We start from the raw sequence: 13017 nt of genomic DNA on the forward strand, positions 1-13017 counted from the left end.
AGACTAGGATAGACAAGAATTTTTTTCCAGGTTTATTGGGGTATAATTGACAAAAAAAATCGTGTATGTTTATAAAGTGAACAGCATGATGATTAATGAAATATTTGTGAAATATTTACCACAGTCAAGTTAATTAAAACATCTGTCACGTCACACAGTTACCTTGTTGCATGTGTGGGGGGTAAGAATGCTTAAGATCTACCCTCTTAGCAAATTTCAAGTATGCAATACGGTATTATTAACTATAGTCACCATGCTGTACATTAGATCCTCAGAACTTACTGAGTTTATAACTGAAAGCTTGTACCCTTTGACCAACGTCTCCCCATTACCTCTGGCCCACAGTTGCCAGCAACCACCATTCTACTTTCTGTTTTTATGAGTTCAACTTTATTATTATTATTTTTAGATTCCACATATAAGTCATATCATATATTTTTATGTCTGGCTTGTTTCACTTAGCAGTAATGACCTCCACATTCATTCTTATAGCAAATGGCAGGATCTTCAACTTTTTTATGGCTAAATAATATTTTATTCTCTCTCGTGCGCGCACACACACACATACACCATTTTCTTCAGCCATTCATCCATCATTGGACACTTAGGTGGTTTCCATATTTCCATATCTTGCCTGTAGTGACTAATGTTGCAATGAACATGGGAGTGCAAATATCTTCTCAAGATACTGATTCCATTTGCTTCAGATATATACCCAGAAGTGGGTTTCTGGATCATATAATAGTTATATTTTTAATTTTTGAGGAAACTCCATACTGTTTTCCATAATGCTCATACCAATTTACATTCCCACCAACAGTGCACAAGGCTTCCTTTTTCTCCACATCCCCAACATTTGTTTTATCTTCTCTTTTTGATAATAGCCATCCTAACAGGTATGAAGTGATATCTTATTGTGGTTTTGATTTGCACTTCCCTGATTATTTGTGATGTTGAGCACCTTTTCATGTACCTGTTGGCCATTTGTATGTCTTTTTTGGAAAACTGTCTATTCAGGTCTTTTGCCCATTTTTCAGTAAGAGTTTTTTTGTTGTTGTTATTCAGTTGTGTGAGTTCTTTGTACATTTTAGATATTAACCCCTTATCATATAAATTACTTGCAGATATTTTCTCCCCTTCTGTATGTTATCTTTTAATTTTTTTGATTGTTTAATTTGCCATATAGAGACTTTGCAGCTTGATATAGTCCCACGTTTTTTTTTTTTTTTTTGCTTGTGCTTTTAGTGTCATATCAAAAAAAAAAAAAAAAAATCATCACCCAGACCAATGTCAAGGAGCTTTTTATATGTTTTCTTCTAGGAACTTTATGGTTTCAGGTCTTACAATTAAGTCTTTAATTCATTTTGGGTTAATATTTATGAGTGGCATAAAATAGTTTCATTCTTTTGTGAGTATATCCAGTTTTTGCACCATTTATTGAAAAGAATGTTCTTTATGTGTGTTCTTGGCACCCTTGTCGAAGATTAGTTGGCTATATGTGTGTAGGTTTATTTCTAGGCTTTCTATTCTATTCCACTTGTCAATGTGTCTGTTTTTATGCCAGTCCCATACTGTCTTGATTACTATAGCTTTGTTATAATTTGAAATTAGGAAGTGTGGTGCCTCCAACTTTGTTCTTCTTTCTCAAGATAGCTTTGACTATTCAAGGTCTTTTGTGGTTCCACACAAATTTCAGTATTGTTTTTTGTACTTCTATGAAAAATGTCATAGTAATTTTCATAGGGATTGCATTGAATCTATAGATTGCTTTGAGTAGTATGGACATACTCTTTCAATCAAATATTCTCTCAATCAAAGAACACAGGATATCTTTCCATTTATTTATGTCTTCAGCGTTTTTCGTCAGTCAATAGATTTCAGTGTATAGGTCTTTCATCTCCGTGGTTAAATTTAATCCTAAGTATTTTCTTGTTTTTGATACTATTGTAAATGAAATTGCTTTCTTAATTTCTCTGTCAGATAGTTCATTGTTAGTGACAGAGATGCAACTGATTTTTGTATGTTGATTTTGTATCTTGCAACTTTACTGAATTCCTTGTTTGGTTTTTTGGTGGAGTCTTTAGGTTTTGCATATATACTATCATGTCATCTGCAAACAGAGAAAATTTTAACTTCTTCCTTTCTGATTTGGTTGCCTTTTATTTCTTTTTTCATGACTAATTGCTCTGGTTAGGACTTCCAGTACTGTGTTGAATAGAAGTGGCAAAATTGGACATCCTTGTCTTATTCCTGATCTTGAAGAAAAATTTTAACTTTTCACTGTTGAGTATGATGTTGGCTGTGGGCTTGTTGTCTGTGGCCTTCATTATGTTGAGGTACATAGTTTCTGTAATTCATTTGTTGAGAGTTTTTATCATAAAGTGGTGTTGAATTTTGTCAAATGCTATTTCTGTACCTATTGAGATGATCATATGATTTTTAGTCTTCATTCCATTAATGTAGTGTGTCATATTTATTGATTTATGTATGTTGAACTGTTTTTGCATCCAGGGATAAATACCACATGATCCTTTTATTGTTCTGTTGAATTTGGTTTGCTTTGTTTCGTTGAGGATTTTTGCATCTATGTTCACCAGTGATATTAGCCTATACTTTTCTTTCCTTATAATGTCCTTATCTGGTTTTGGAATCAGGGTAATACAGACCTCATAAAATGAGTTTGGAAGGGTGTCCTCCTCTTCAGTTTTTTGGAAGAGATAGAGAAGGATACGTATTCATTTCTTTAATGTTTGATAAAATTCACCACTGAAGCCATCTGGTCCTGGGCTTTTTATTTGTTGGGAGATTTTTTAAAAAATTTTTTATTGACATATAGTTGATTTACAATGTTGTGTTAGTTTCAGGTGTACAGCAAAGTGAATCAGTTATATGTCTACATATATCCACTCTTTTTTTTTTTTTTATTCTTTTCCCATATAGGCAATTACAGAGTACTGAGTAGCGTTCCCTGTGCTATACAGCAATTTCTTATTAGTTACCTATTTTATATATGGTAGTGTGTATATGTCAATCCCAGTCTCCCAATTTATCCCTCCTGCCCCTTATCCCCTAGTTAGTTAGTTTTCTACATCTGTTAGTTCTACATCTAAGTTAGTTTTCTACATCTGTGACTCTACTTCCGTTTTGTAAATAAGTTCATTTGTACCCTTTTTATTAGATTCCACATATAAGTGATATCATATGATGTTTGTCTTTCTGTGTCTGACTTATTTCACTCAGTATGACAATCTCTAGGTCCATCCATGTTACTGTAAATGGCATTATTTTGTTCTTTTTCATGGCTGAGTAATATTCCATTGTAGATATGTACCACATCTTCTTTATCCATTCCCCTGTTGACGGACATTTAGGTTGCTTAGATGTCCTGGCTATTGTAAATAGTGCTGCAATGAACATTGGGGTGCATGTATCTTTTCAAATTATGGGTTTCTCTGGGTATATGACCAGGAGTGGAATTGCTAGGTCATATGGTGATTCTATTTTTAGTTTTTTAAGGAACCTCCATACTGTTCTCCATAGTGGTTACACCAATTTACATTCCCATCAACAGTGTAGGAAGGTTCCCTTTTCTCCACACCCTCTCCAGCATTTACTGTTTGTAGATTATTTGGTGATGGCCATTCTGACTGGTGTGAGGTGATACCTCATTGTAGTTTTGATTTCTCTAATAATTAGTGATGTTGAGCATCTTTTCATGTGCTATTTGGCCATCTGTATGTCTTCTTTGGAGAAATGTCTATTTAGATCTTATGTCCATTTTTTGTATGGAAACACAAAGGACCCCAAATAACCAAAGCAATCTTGAGAAAGAAAAATGGAGCTGAAGAATCAGACTCCCTGACTTCAGACTATACTACAAAGCTACAGTCATCAAAACAGTATGGTACTGGCACAGAAACAGAAATATAGATCAATGGAACAGGATAGAAAGCCCAGAGATAAACCCATGCACCTATGGTCACCTAATCTATGACAAAGGTGGCAAGAATATATAATGGAGAAAAAGACAGTCTCTTCAATAAGTAGTGCTAGGAAAACTGGACAGCTACATGTAAAAGAATGAAATTAGAACACTCCTTAACACCATACACAAAAATAAGCTCAAAATGGATTAAAGACCTAAATGTAAGGACGGGCACTATAAAACTCTTAGAGGAAAACTTTGGCAGAACACTCTTTGAAATAGCAGCAAGATCTTTTTTCATTCACCAACTAGAGTAATGGAAATAAAAACAAAAATAAATGAGATCTAATTAAACTTAAAAGCTTTTGCACAGAAAAGGAAACCATAAACAAAACAAAAAGACAACCCTCAGAATGGGAGAAAATATTTGCAAATGAAGCAACTGACAAGGGATTAATCTCCAAAATATACAAACAGCTCATGCAGTTCAATATCAAAAAAAAAACCCAGTCGAAAAAATGCTGGGAGATTTTTGATTACTGATTCAATCTTTTTACTCACTCTTGGTCTGTTCATATTTTCTATTTCTTCATGATTCAGTCTTGGTAGTTTGTATGTTTCTAGGAATTTACCCATTTCTTCTTGGTTATATAATTTGTTGGCATATAATTGTTCATAGCAGTCTCTTAAGATCCTTTGTATTGATAGTTCTGTGGTATCAGCTGTAATGTCCCCTCTTTCATTTCTGACTTTATTTATTTGAGTCTTCACTGTTTTTCTTAGCTTGTCTTATTAACAGTTTTACAATTTTGTTTATCTTTTCAAAAAGCAGCTCTTAGTTTCATTGATCTTTTCTATTGTCTTCTGTTCTCTATTTCATTTATTTCTGTTCTGATCTTTGCTCTTTTCTTCCTTCTGCTAATTTGGGCTTAGTTCTTTTTCTACCTCCTTGAGGTATAAAATTAGGCTATTTGAGATCTTTCTTGTTTCTTAATGTAGGTGTTTATTGCTATGCATGGGTTTATTTCTGGGCTTTCTGTTCTGTTCCATTGATCTCTATTTCTGTTTTTGTGCCACCGCCATACTGTTTTGATGACTGTAGCTTTGTAGTATAGTCTGAAATTAGGCAACCTGATTCCTCCAGCTCTGTTCTTCTTTCTCAAGATTGCTTTGGCTCTTCAGGGTCTTTTGTATTTCCATACAAATTTTTAAATTATTTGTTTATTTCTATGAAAAACCCCATTGGTAATTTGATAGGGACTGTATTGAATCTGTAGATTGCCTTGGGTAGTATGGTCATTTTAACAATATTGATTCTTCCAATCCAAGAACATGGTATATCTTTCCATTTGTTTGTGTCATCTTCAATTACTTTCATCAGTGTCTTATAGTTTTCAGAGTATAAGTCTTTTGCCTCCTTAGGTAGGTTTATTCCTAGGTATCTTATTCTTTTTTATGTGATGGTAAATGGGTTGTTTCCTTTGCCTTTTTGATTTCCTCTTTGACTCCTTGGTTGTTCAGTAGTCCATTATTTAATTTCCACCTATTTGTGAATTTTCCAGCTTTCTTCCTCTTGCTGATTTCTAGTTTCATTATGGTCAGAAAAGATATTTGATATGATTCAATTTTTGTAAATTTGTTAAGATTTATTTTGTGACCTAACATATGATCTATGCTGGAGAATATTCCATATGCATTTGAGAAGAATGTTTATTTTGTTGCTATTGGATGAAATATTGTGTGTATGTCTGTTAGGTCCATTTTATCTAATGTATAGTTCAAGTCCATTTTTTTCTTATAATTTTATCTCTGGATGACCTATTCATTGTTAAAAGAAGGGTAATGCAGACTCCTACTATTATTGCATTGCAGTCTATTTCTCCCTTTAGATCTGTTAATATTTGCTTAATATACTTAGGTGCTCTGATATTGGGTGTATGTATTTACAATTGTTAATAGCCTCTTGATGAATCAGCTTCTTTATCGTTAAATGATAACCTTCTTTTTCTCTTCCTACAGTTTTTGACTTAAAGTATGTTTTGTTTGATATAAGTATAGCTACCCATGCTCTCTTTTGGTTTCCATTTGCACGGTATCTTTTTTTCCATCACTTCAATTTGAGCCTATGTGTGGCCTTAAAACTGATGTGAGTCTTTTATAGACATCATATAGTTGGGTCTTGGTTTTTTATAAATTTATTTATTTATTTATTTTTGGCTGTGTTGGGTCTTCGTTTCTGTGTGAGGGCTTTCTCCATTTGTGGTGAGCGGGGGCCACTCTTCATCGCGGTGCGCGGGCCTATCACTGTCGTGGCCTCTCCCGTTGCAGAGCACAGGCTCCAGACGCGCAGGCTCAGTAGTTGTGGCTCACGGGCTTAAGTTGCTCCGCGGCATGTAGGATCTTCCCAGACCAGAGCTCGAACCCGTGTCCCCTGCATTGGCAGGCGGATTCTTTTTTTTTTTTAATTAATTTTGTAAGTGAAATAGGGAGCATTTTCTTTTTTCAAATTTTATTTATTTTATTTATGGCTGCGCTGGGTCTTCGTTTCTGCGCGAGGGCTTTCTCCAGTTGTGGCAAGCGGGGGCCACCCTTCATCGCGGTGCGCGGGCCTCCCACTACCGCGGCCTCTCTTGTTGCGGAGCACAGGCTCCAGACGCGCAGGCTCAGTAACTGTGGCCCATGGGCCCAGCCGCTCCACAGCATGCGGGATCCTCCCAGACCAGAGCCCGAACCCGTGTCCCCTGCATTGGCAGGCGGATTCTTAACCACTGCAGCACCAGGGAAGCCCTGGGTCTTGGTTTTTATCTATTCAGTCACTTTACATCTTTTGATTGGAGAATTTAATCCACTTATATTTGAAGTAATTATTGATAGATAAGGATTTACTATTGCCATCTTATTCATTGTTTTCTGTCTGTTCTGTAGTTCCTTTGTTTCTTTCTTTCTCTCTTGGTCTCTTCCTTTGTGATATGATAATTTTCTGTAGTATTATACTTTGAATCCTTTCTCTTTATCTTTTGTACATCTGCTATAGGTTTTTGCTTTGTGGTTATGAGGCATACATAAAACATGTTATAGTTATAACAGTCTATTTAAGTTTACAACAACTTAACTTCTATCACATATAAAAACTCAACTGTTTTACTCCCTCCCCCCACAAGCATTTTATGTTCTTTATTTCACAATTTACATATTTTAATACTGTGTATTCATTAATAAATATTGTAGCTATGGTTTTAATACTTTGTCTTTTACCATTTATACTAGAGTTAAGTGATTTATATACCATCATTACAGAATTAGAGTATTCTGAATTTGACTATATACTTACCCTTATATATTTATACCCTTTTATATATAAAAGGGTATACCCTTTATATATATACCCTTTTATATTTTCACATTTTTAAGTTACTAATTAGTTTCCTTTCATTTCAGCTTGAAGAACTCCCTTTAGCATTTCTTGTAAGGCAGGTCTAGTAATGAACTCCCTCAGCTTTTGTTTGTTTGGGAAATTCTTTATTTCTCCCTCATTTCTGAAGGATAGCTTCAATACAGGTAATGTATTCATGGTTGGCAGGTTATGTTTTTCTTTCAGCACTTTGATTATATTATCCCACTCTCGCCTGATCTATAAGGTTTCTGCTGAAAAATCCACTGATAGACTTTTGGGGGTTCCCTTGTATGGGAGGAATTTTTTTCTCAGGATAGTTGTATAAATCTCTGCAGACTGCGTAACACATGAAAGAAAACAGAAACTGGTGTGGTATGTTTCCTCCCACTGCCGTTTCTCTGGCAACTTACTTATCCACTTGCTGAAGCATCTACCTAGTCTTCAGGGTCCACTCCATGGAAATTTGTTTTAATAACATATTATAAATTATGCATATTGGAGTAGCTGCTATCTGAAGGGAAAAAAAAGTTCCATTGGCAGTTAGGAAAAGCAATTTCTGATTCCCAGATTGAATATCTCTGGTTATTTCCTTTGTCCTGATATCTACTTTGAATAGTATAATATCTTCTATCAGTCCTGGTCATTAGATGTTGGGCTACTGAGTGTTCTCATTTATATCTTTGATAGCCAGTAATTCTTTAGTATTATTTAGTCTTATAAGTAAACATTAAACTCTGAGTGTCAGCTACTGAAAGCAAGATCCTAAACATAGCCATTGTCTTCAAGGATTTCACTTTCTAGAGGGAAAATAGACATAAAGTGAACTGAAATGTAACGTGTAAGCATTGTAAGAGTGGTGTGACCACAGAGCAGGTATCACTCCACCCTTGAGAGGCATGTGCCTGTGTTTCTAACATGCTAGTAGTTTTATCGCTCTTAAAATATTTATTTTGGGATTCACAGTTGATGTTCGTTTTATAAGTTTGCTGGGTTGTGTTAACTGTGATTAGTTAATGTTTTCAGGGAGAGATGTTATTTCACTTCCATTTTATCCCAAACAAAACATTAATGAGCTATTTTATCAAGAATGGGAGCAAGATTTTTTGAGGGCTTATTAGGTGCAGGTTGCTGAGCTCTGAGTTGAGAGCATGCATAGTGATAAAGCACAGTTCCTTGTTTGCAAAGGTGAGGTCTTCTTGGGGAAGTAACATTTAGAGAGAAAACAAATACAGAACAGCAGTAACTTAAATTTCTGCACAGCACTACTGTTTTTAATGCACCTTCATATTTATTCTTAGTGATAACCATGTAAGACAAGTTATTGTAAACACTCACTTTATGGATAAGAAAATTTACTGGCTTTCCCACAGTTACACAATAAATCTGTGGTAGACACAGCACTCAAAGTCACCTGACTTTAATCTACAGCACTTCCTGCCTTGACATAATAAGAACTGAGTAGTTCATGTGGAAATCAGAGAACAAGGTCTCATGAGCCCTGTCCAGACACTAAAGAGTGTTTCAGGGTCTGGTGTGCAGCGAAAAAGTGGAGTCTGGGCTGGGCCAATACCAAATGCTGAGCGAAGAGCAGAAAACCAAAAGTCTGAGTTGAGAAAAGCCCAAGAAGCAGAATCCAAAGGGAAATCTGAGGCAAGAGCTGGTAGGGATTTTGTGAAGAAACAAGGTAGGAGACCAGGGAATTTGTGAGGGTAGCTGTCAGCCCAGCTCAATTGCAAAGCCCCTTTTGAAGACTGAGTTCCTTCCCTGCTGGTCTTAAAGGCACATAGCATTCTGAACCTAAATTTTAAAAGGTATAGGAAGGTGTAAAGACGTTTATTGGTATTTTGCCTGGATTACACAGTCAATTGTCAAGGTTGATGTAAGGCTGGCCCTATTTTGTATATTTTATTTCCAAGGTATATATTTTAGAATATTACTTTTTGAACTTTGTACATTGATGAAATGTTCTGTATCTGCCACATTTCAATGCTCAGTAGCCACGTGTGGCCAGTTGGTTACCATATTGGACAGAATGGTAAATGTGGATGCTTTTTTCAAAAAAGTATTTTTAAAGTAATACATGCACAAGTAAAAATACTCAGAGTGTTCAGAAAGTAAAAAAAAGAAAAGTGAAAGTACCTTCCCCTGACTTCCTCTCTACCTCTGTCCTTTCTCCAATGGTATCCACTATTAAAACTTTCTTTTGTGTCCTTTTAGGAATAGAAAAGCATGTCCTTCAAAATTTTATACGTACATGCTCTTTTTTTACATTACAAAAGTTGATTATACTAGGTTTGCTGTTTTACATCTTTTTAAAAAATCATTATTAGAACTCTGTCTTGGAGATCTTGATGCAATAATATATTTAGCTCTAACTCCATGTTTTAAAGTTTATCTAATGTTCCCTTGTTTGAAAATGGGATTTATCAGTTCCCTATTCTAGACTTTTACCTTGTTTCCAGGGTTTTTTTTTTTTTTTTTCTATTCAAACAACGCTATGATATATACGGTCATTGTGTTGTATGTTTGTAGGGAAGATTCCTAGCAGTGCAGTTGCTGGATCAACAGATAAGAACACAGCCTCTTAAGGAGGACTCCTGAATGGGCCTCCATGACAAGTACTGTTCTAAGCAAGGAGGAAGTTTAGAATCTAGGGCAAGCGTAGGCCATAAACAGAGACTGGAAGAAAGGGAACCAGAGATAAAATAGAAACTCTGACCGTGAGACAAGATGATAAATATTTGTATCAATAGTCTTAAGGGTGGCTTTTAAGTTTAATCAGTGCAGTCCCTCCTAGGAGTATTTAAGAAAAAAGTTTTAAGTGTCAATGTATTTTATTGCAACAATAAAAGTGTGTATTATTTTTATAACTGCAATTGTGTTCAGTTTTATTATAAAGATGTTGCATATTTATTACATACAGTTTGAAAAAATGCAAGAAAGTGTAAAGTAGAAAACAAATTTCACCCATACTCAGAGGAAACCAGTGTCAAATATTTTAATCATTTCTGTATATGTATTAGTTTTTACATGTTCGAGATCGTATTGTATATACATGTGTTTATATCCAAATTTCCCTTTGCTTATCATCTTTATCTTACTGATTTTATTTTCTTTCATTATTCTTTGCCTGCTTTTTTCTTTCTTTTTTTTTAGGTAATAGAAATCTAACATTGTTTTGGAATGAACTTGGATACCTGAATAATAAGGACATGGAGAAATCTTCAGATTCTATTCAATATCAAAGAAGACGGGCCATGGCCATCCCATTCATTATTCAGTGTGGTGAGTGTTAAATTTCATTCCAATTAGCAAACTTTTAGTGAGAGCCTAATATGCAAGTTGTTGTGTTAAAAAATAGGGCATGAGGAAGACAAAGGTGGGTAAGACAGAGTTTTCGCTTCCAAGGAGATTAGGGTCTAGGAGAAAGGTTAAGATGAGTATGAAAATAATTGTAATAGAGGTGAAAATAGTGTAAATGATGTAGAAGAGGCCCAAAGTTGTTTGAGGGTTCAAAGAAAGGGGAGAGGAGGAGATTAAAGCAAGTCTTCATGACAGAGGTAGCTTTGCCATGGTCTTTAAAGTAGGCTTTTGAAGGGCAGAGACTTAGCTGGAAATCTGTGTTAATACAGGTGTATACTTCAGCTAATATTTTTGTGGTGGGTAATAGAAACAGTCATTTTTCTATTTTTAATACTTAACACTATGTTAAATAAGAGTAGGTACTTAGTAATTGACTACTGACTGAATGAATGATGAATAAATAATAAAAGACAAAACTGTTAGGTTGAGTAAACATGTTAAACGGCCTTGAATGCCAGGATAAGGAGTTTTTACTTTAATAGGCAATGGAGAGGCACCGGAAGTTTTTCAGAAGGAGAGTGACATCATTGAAGCATTGAACACTTATTATGTGTCTCTACTGTCTGCAGGGAATCGGCCATTCAGTGGGGAAGGCAGTCAAGCAAACAAAAAATCACCCTGTAGCTATTTACACAGGGCCAAGGGAACACCTCCCCAACCTTGAGCCTGGGGTGGTCCAAAGAGGACCTGACTGGTTAGATGTCACTTGTAGTAAGGTTGCTCTGGCAGCTTAGTGCAGGATGATTTGGAGGAGGGCTAGAGCAGAGGTTGGGTCAGACCTCTGACGAGACTACTGGCATAATTCAGGATCCAGGTGAGAAATTGTAAATGTCTGAATAAAGGCATGGCAGTGAGATTTAAGAGGAACACAAATGACAGACAGATGCTTAGAAGGTATAACTGAGGAAATTGATGACTATATGCAACAGCCTATTGGATGATAATATTACTGGCTAAAAATGCCAGTGTTTTTGTTATGTGCAAGGTACTGCCAGAATGCAATCTCCGGTACCTGAGAGCTGTGTGAAATTGGGCAAATTCCTTAACTTCTCTAAGCCTCAGTTTTCTTATTTATAAAATGAGGTTAGTATTTGTAGTTACATCATGAAGTTTTGTGAAAATACAATTAATTCACACATGTAAAGTTTACTAAGTGCTTGGGATAGTGTATTAGGGTTCTCCAGAGAAGGAGAACCAATAGGATAGAGAGATTTATGGACAGATGGATGGATAGTTAGCTAGATATTGATTATAGGAAATTGGCTCACATGATTAAGGAGGCTGACAACTCCCAAGATCTGTAGTCAGCAAGCTGAAGACCTAGAAGAGCCATTGGTTTAATTCCAGTTTGAGTCTTAAGGCCTGAGAACCAGGAGACCTGATGATGTAGTTCCAGTCTAAATGTTGACAGGCTCAATACCCAGGAAGAGCCGATGTTTTAGTTCTAGTCTGAAGGCAGGAAAAAACTGATGTCTCAGTTCAAGACAGTCAGAGGTTTCTTCTTACTTGCAAGAGTGTCAGCTTTTTTTTTTTTTTCCTCTATTCAGGCCTTCAAGTGATTTGTTGAGGCCCACCCATATTAGGGAAGACAGTGTGCTTTACTCATTCTACCAGCTCAAATATTAATCTCATCCAAAACACCCTCACAGATACACTCAGAATAATGTTTGACCAAATATCCAGGCACCCCTTGGCCCCATCAAATTGACACATAAAAGTAACCATCACAGATAATACCTAGCAGTGTTGGCTTTTATCATTGTTATTATATCATATAATCCTCAGGAACCCTTTTAGGTAAGTAGTAATATTAATCTCTTTTTACAGATGATGATACTGAAACATAGTGCAGTAATTTTTCTGAGATATAGAGGTAGTCATTGTGGAGCTATTCAGATTCTTTTTTTCTTTTTTGCAATCAAATTTTTAATAACAAAGATACTGTATTTTAATATGGTCAGATACATTTGGCTAAGTACAGATTTTAAAAAACAAAAGTGTCTAGCCCAACAGTACAACCATACAGCTTTGTACAGAACATTCCATAGATCAACAGAAAATACATTTGAGCACAAAAATAAAAAATATTTAAAGAGAATCTCTAAGCAGCATTTTATTTCTTCAGAACAGACATATACTACTGATTAAATATCTACACGTGCTTTTCCTTTACAAAAATACATATATTCTTAATAGACTAAGTCATTAACAATGACCTGGTAATCTTTCACTTCAATTTGAATGATTTATAAGCTAAATCTTACAACTACAAAAAGGTTTTTATTTGTATGTTAAGATGTTACCACTTTTGACCAAAAAAAAAAAGCTTAAAATA

The 13017-nt window shown here is 35.3% G+C and overlaps 1 protein-coding gene across 5 annotated transcripts in view; it reads left to right on the top strand.

The window, feature by feature from the left end:
- The window catches only part of MORC1 (MORC family CW-type zinc finger 1), a 357937-nt gene that overhangs the window by 259376 nt on the left and 85544 nt on the right, over window positions 1-13017 (top strand). For all 5 annotated transcript variants that reach the window (XM_059922175.1, XM_059922174.1, XM_059922178.1 and 2 more), the window contains one exon: window positions 10476-10604. In XM_059922175.1, the coding sequence (XP_059778158.1) occupies window positions 10476-10604 (129 nt within the window). The remainder of the gene's footprint in view (window positions 1-10475; window positions 10605-13017) is intronic.

Source organism: Balaenoptera ricei, chromosome 4 (assembly GCF_028023285.1).
Source record: "Balaenoptera ricei isolate mBalRic1 chromosome 4, mBalRic1.hap2, whole genome shotgun sequence".
NCBI lineage: Eukaryota > Metazoa > Chordata > Mammalia > Artiodactyla > Balaenopteridae > Balaenoptera > Balaenoptera ricei.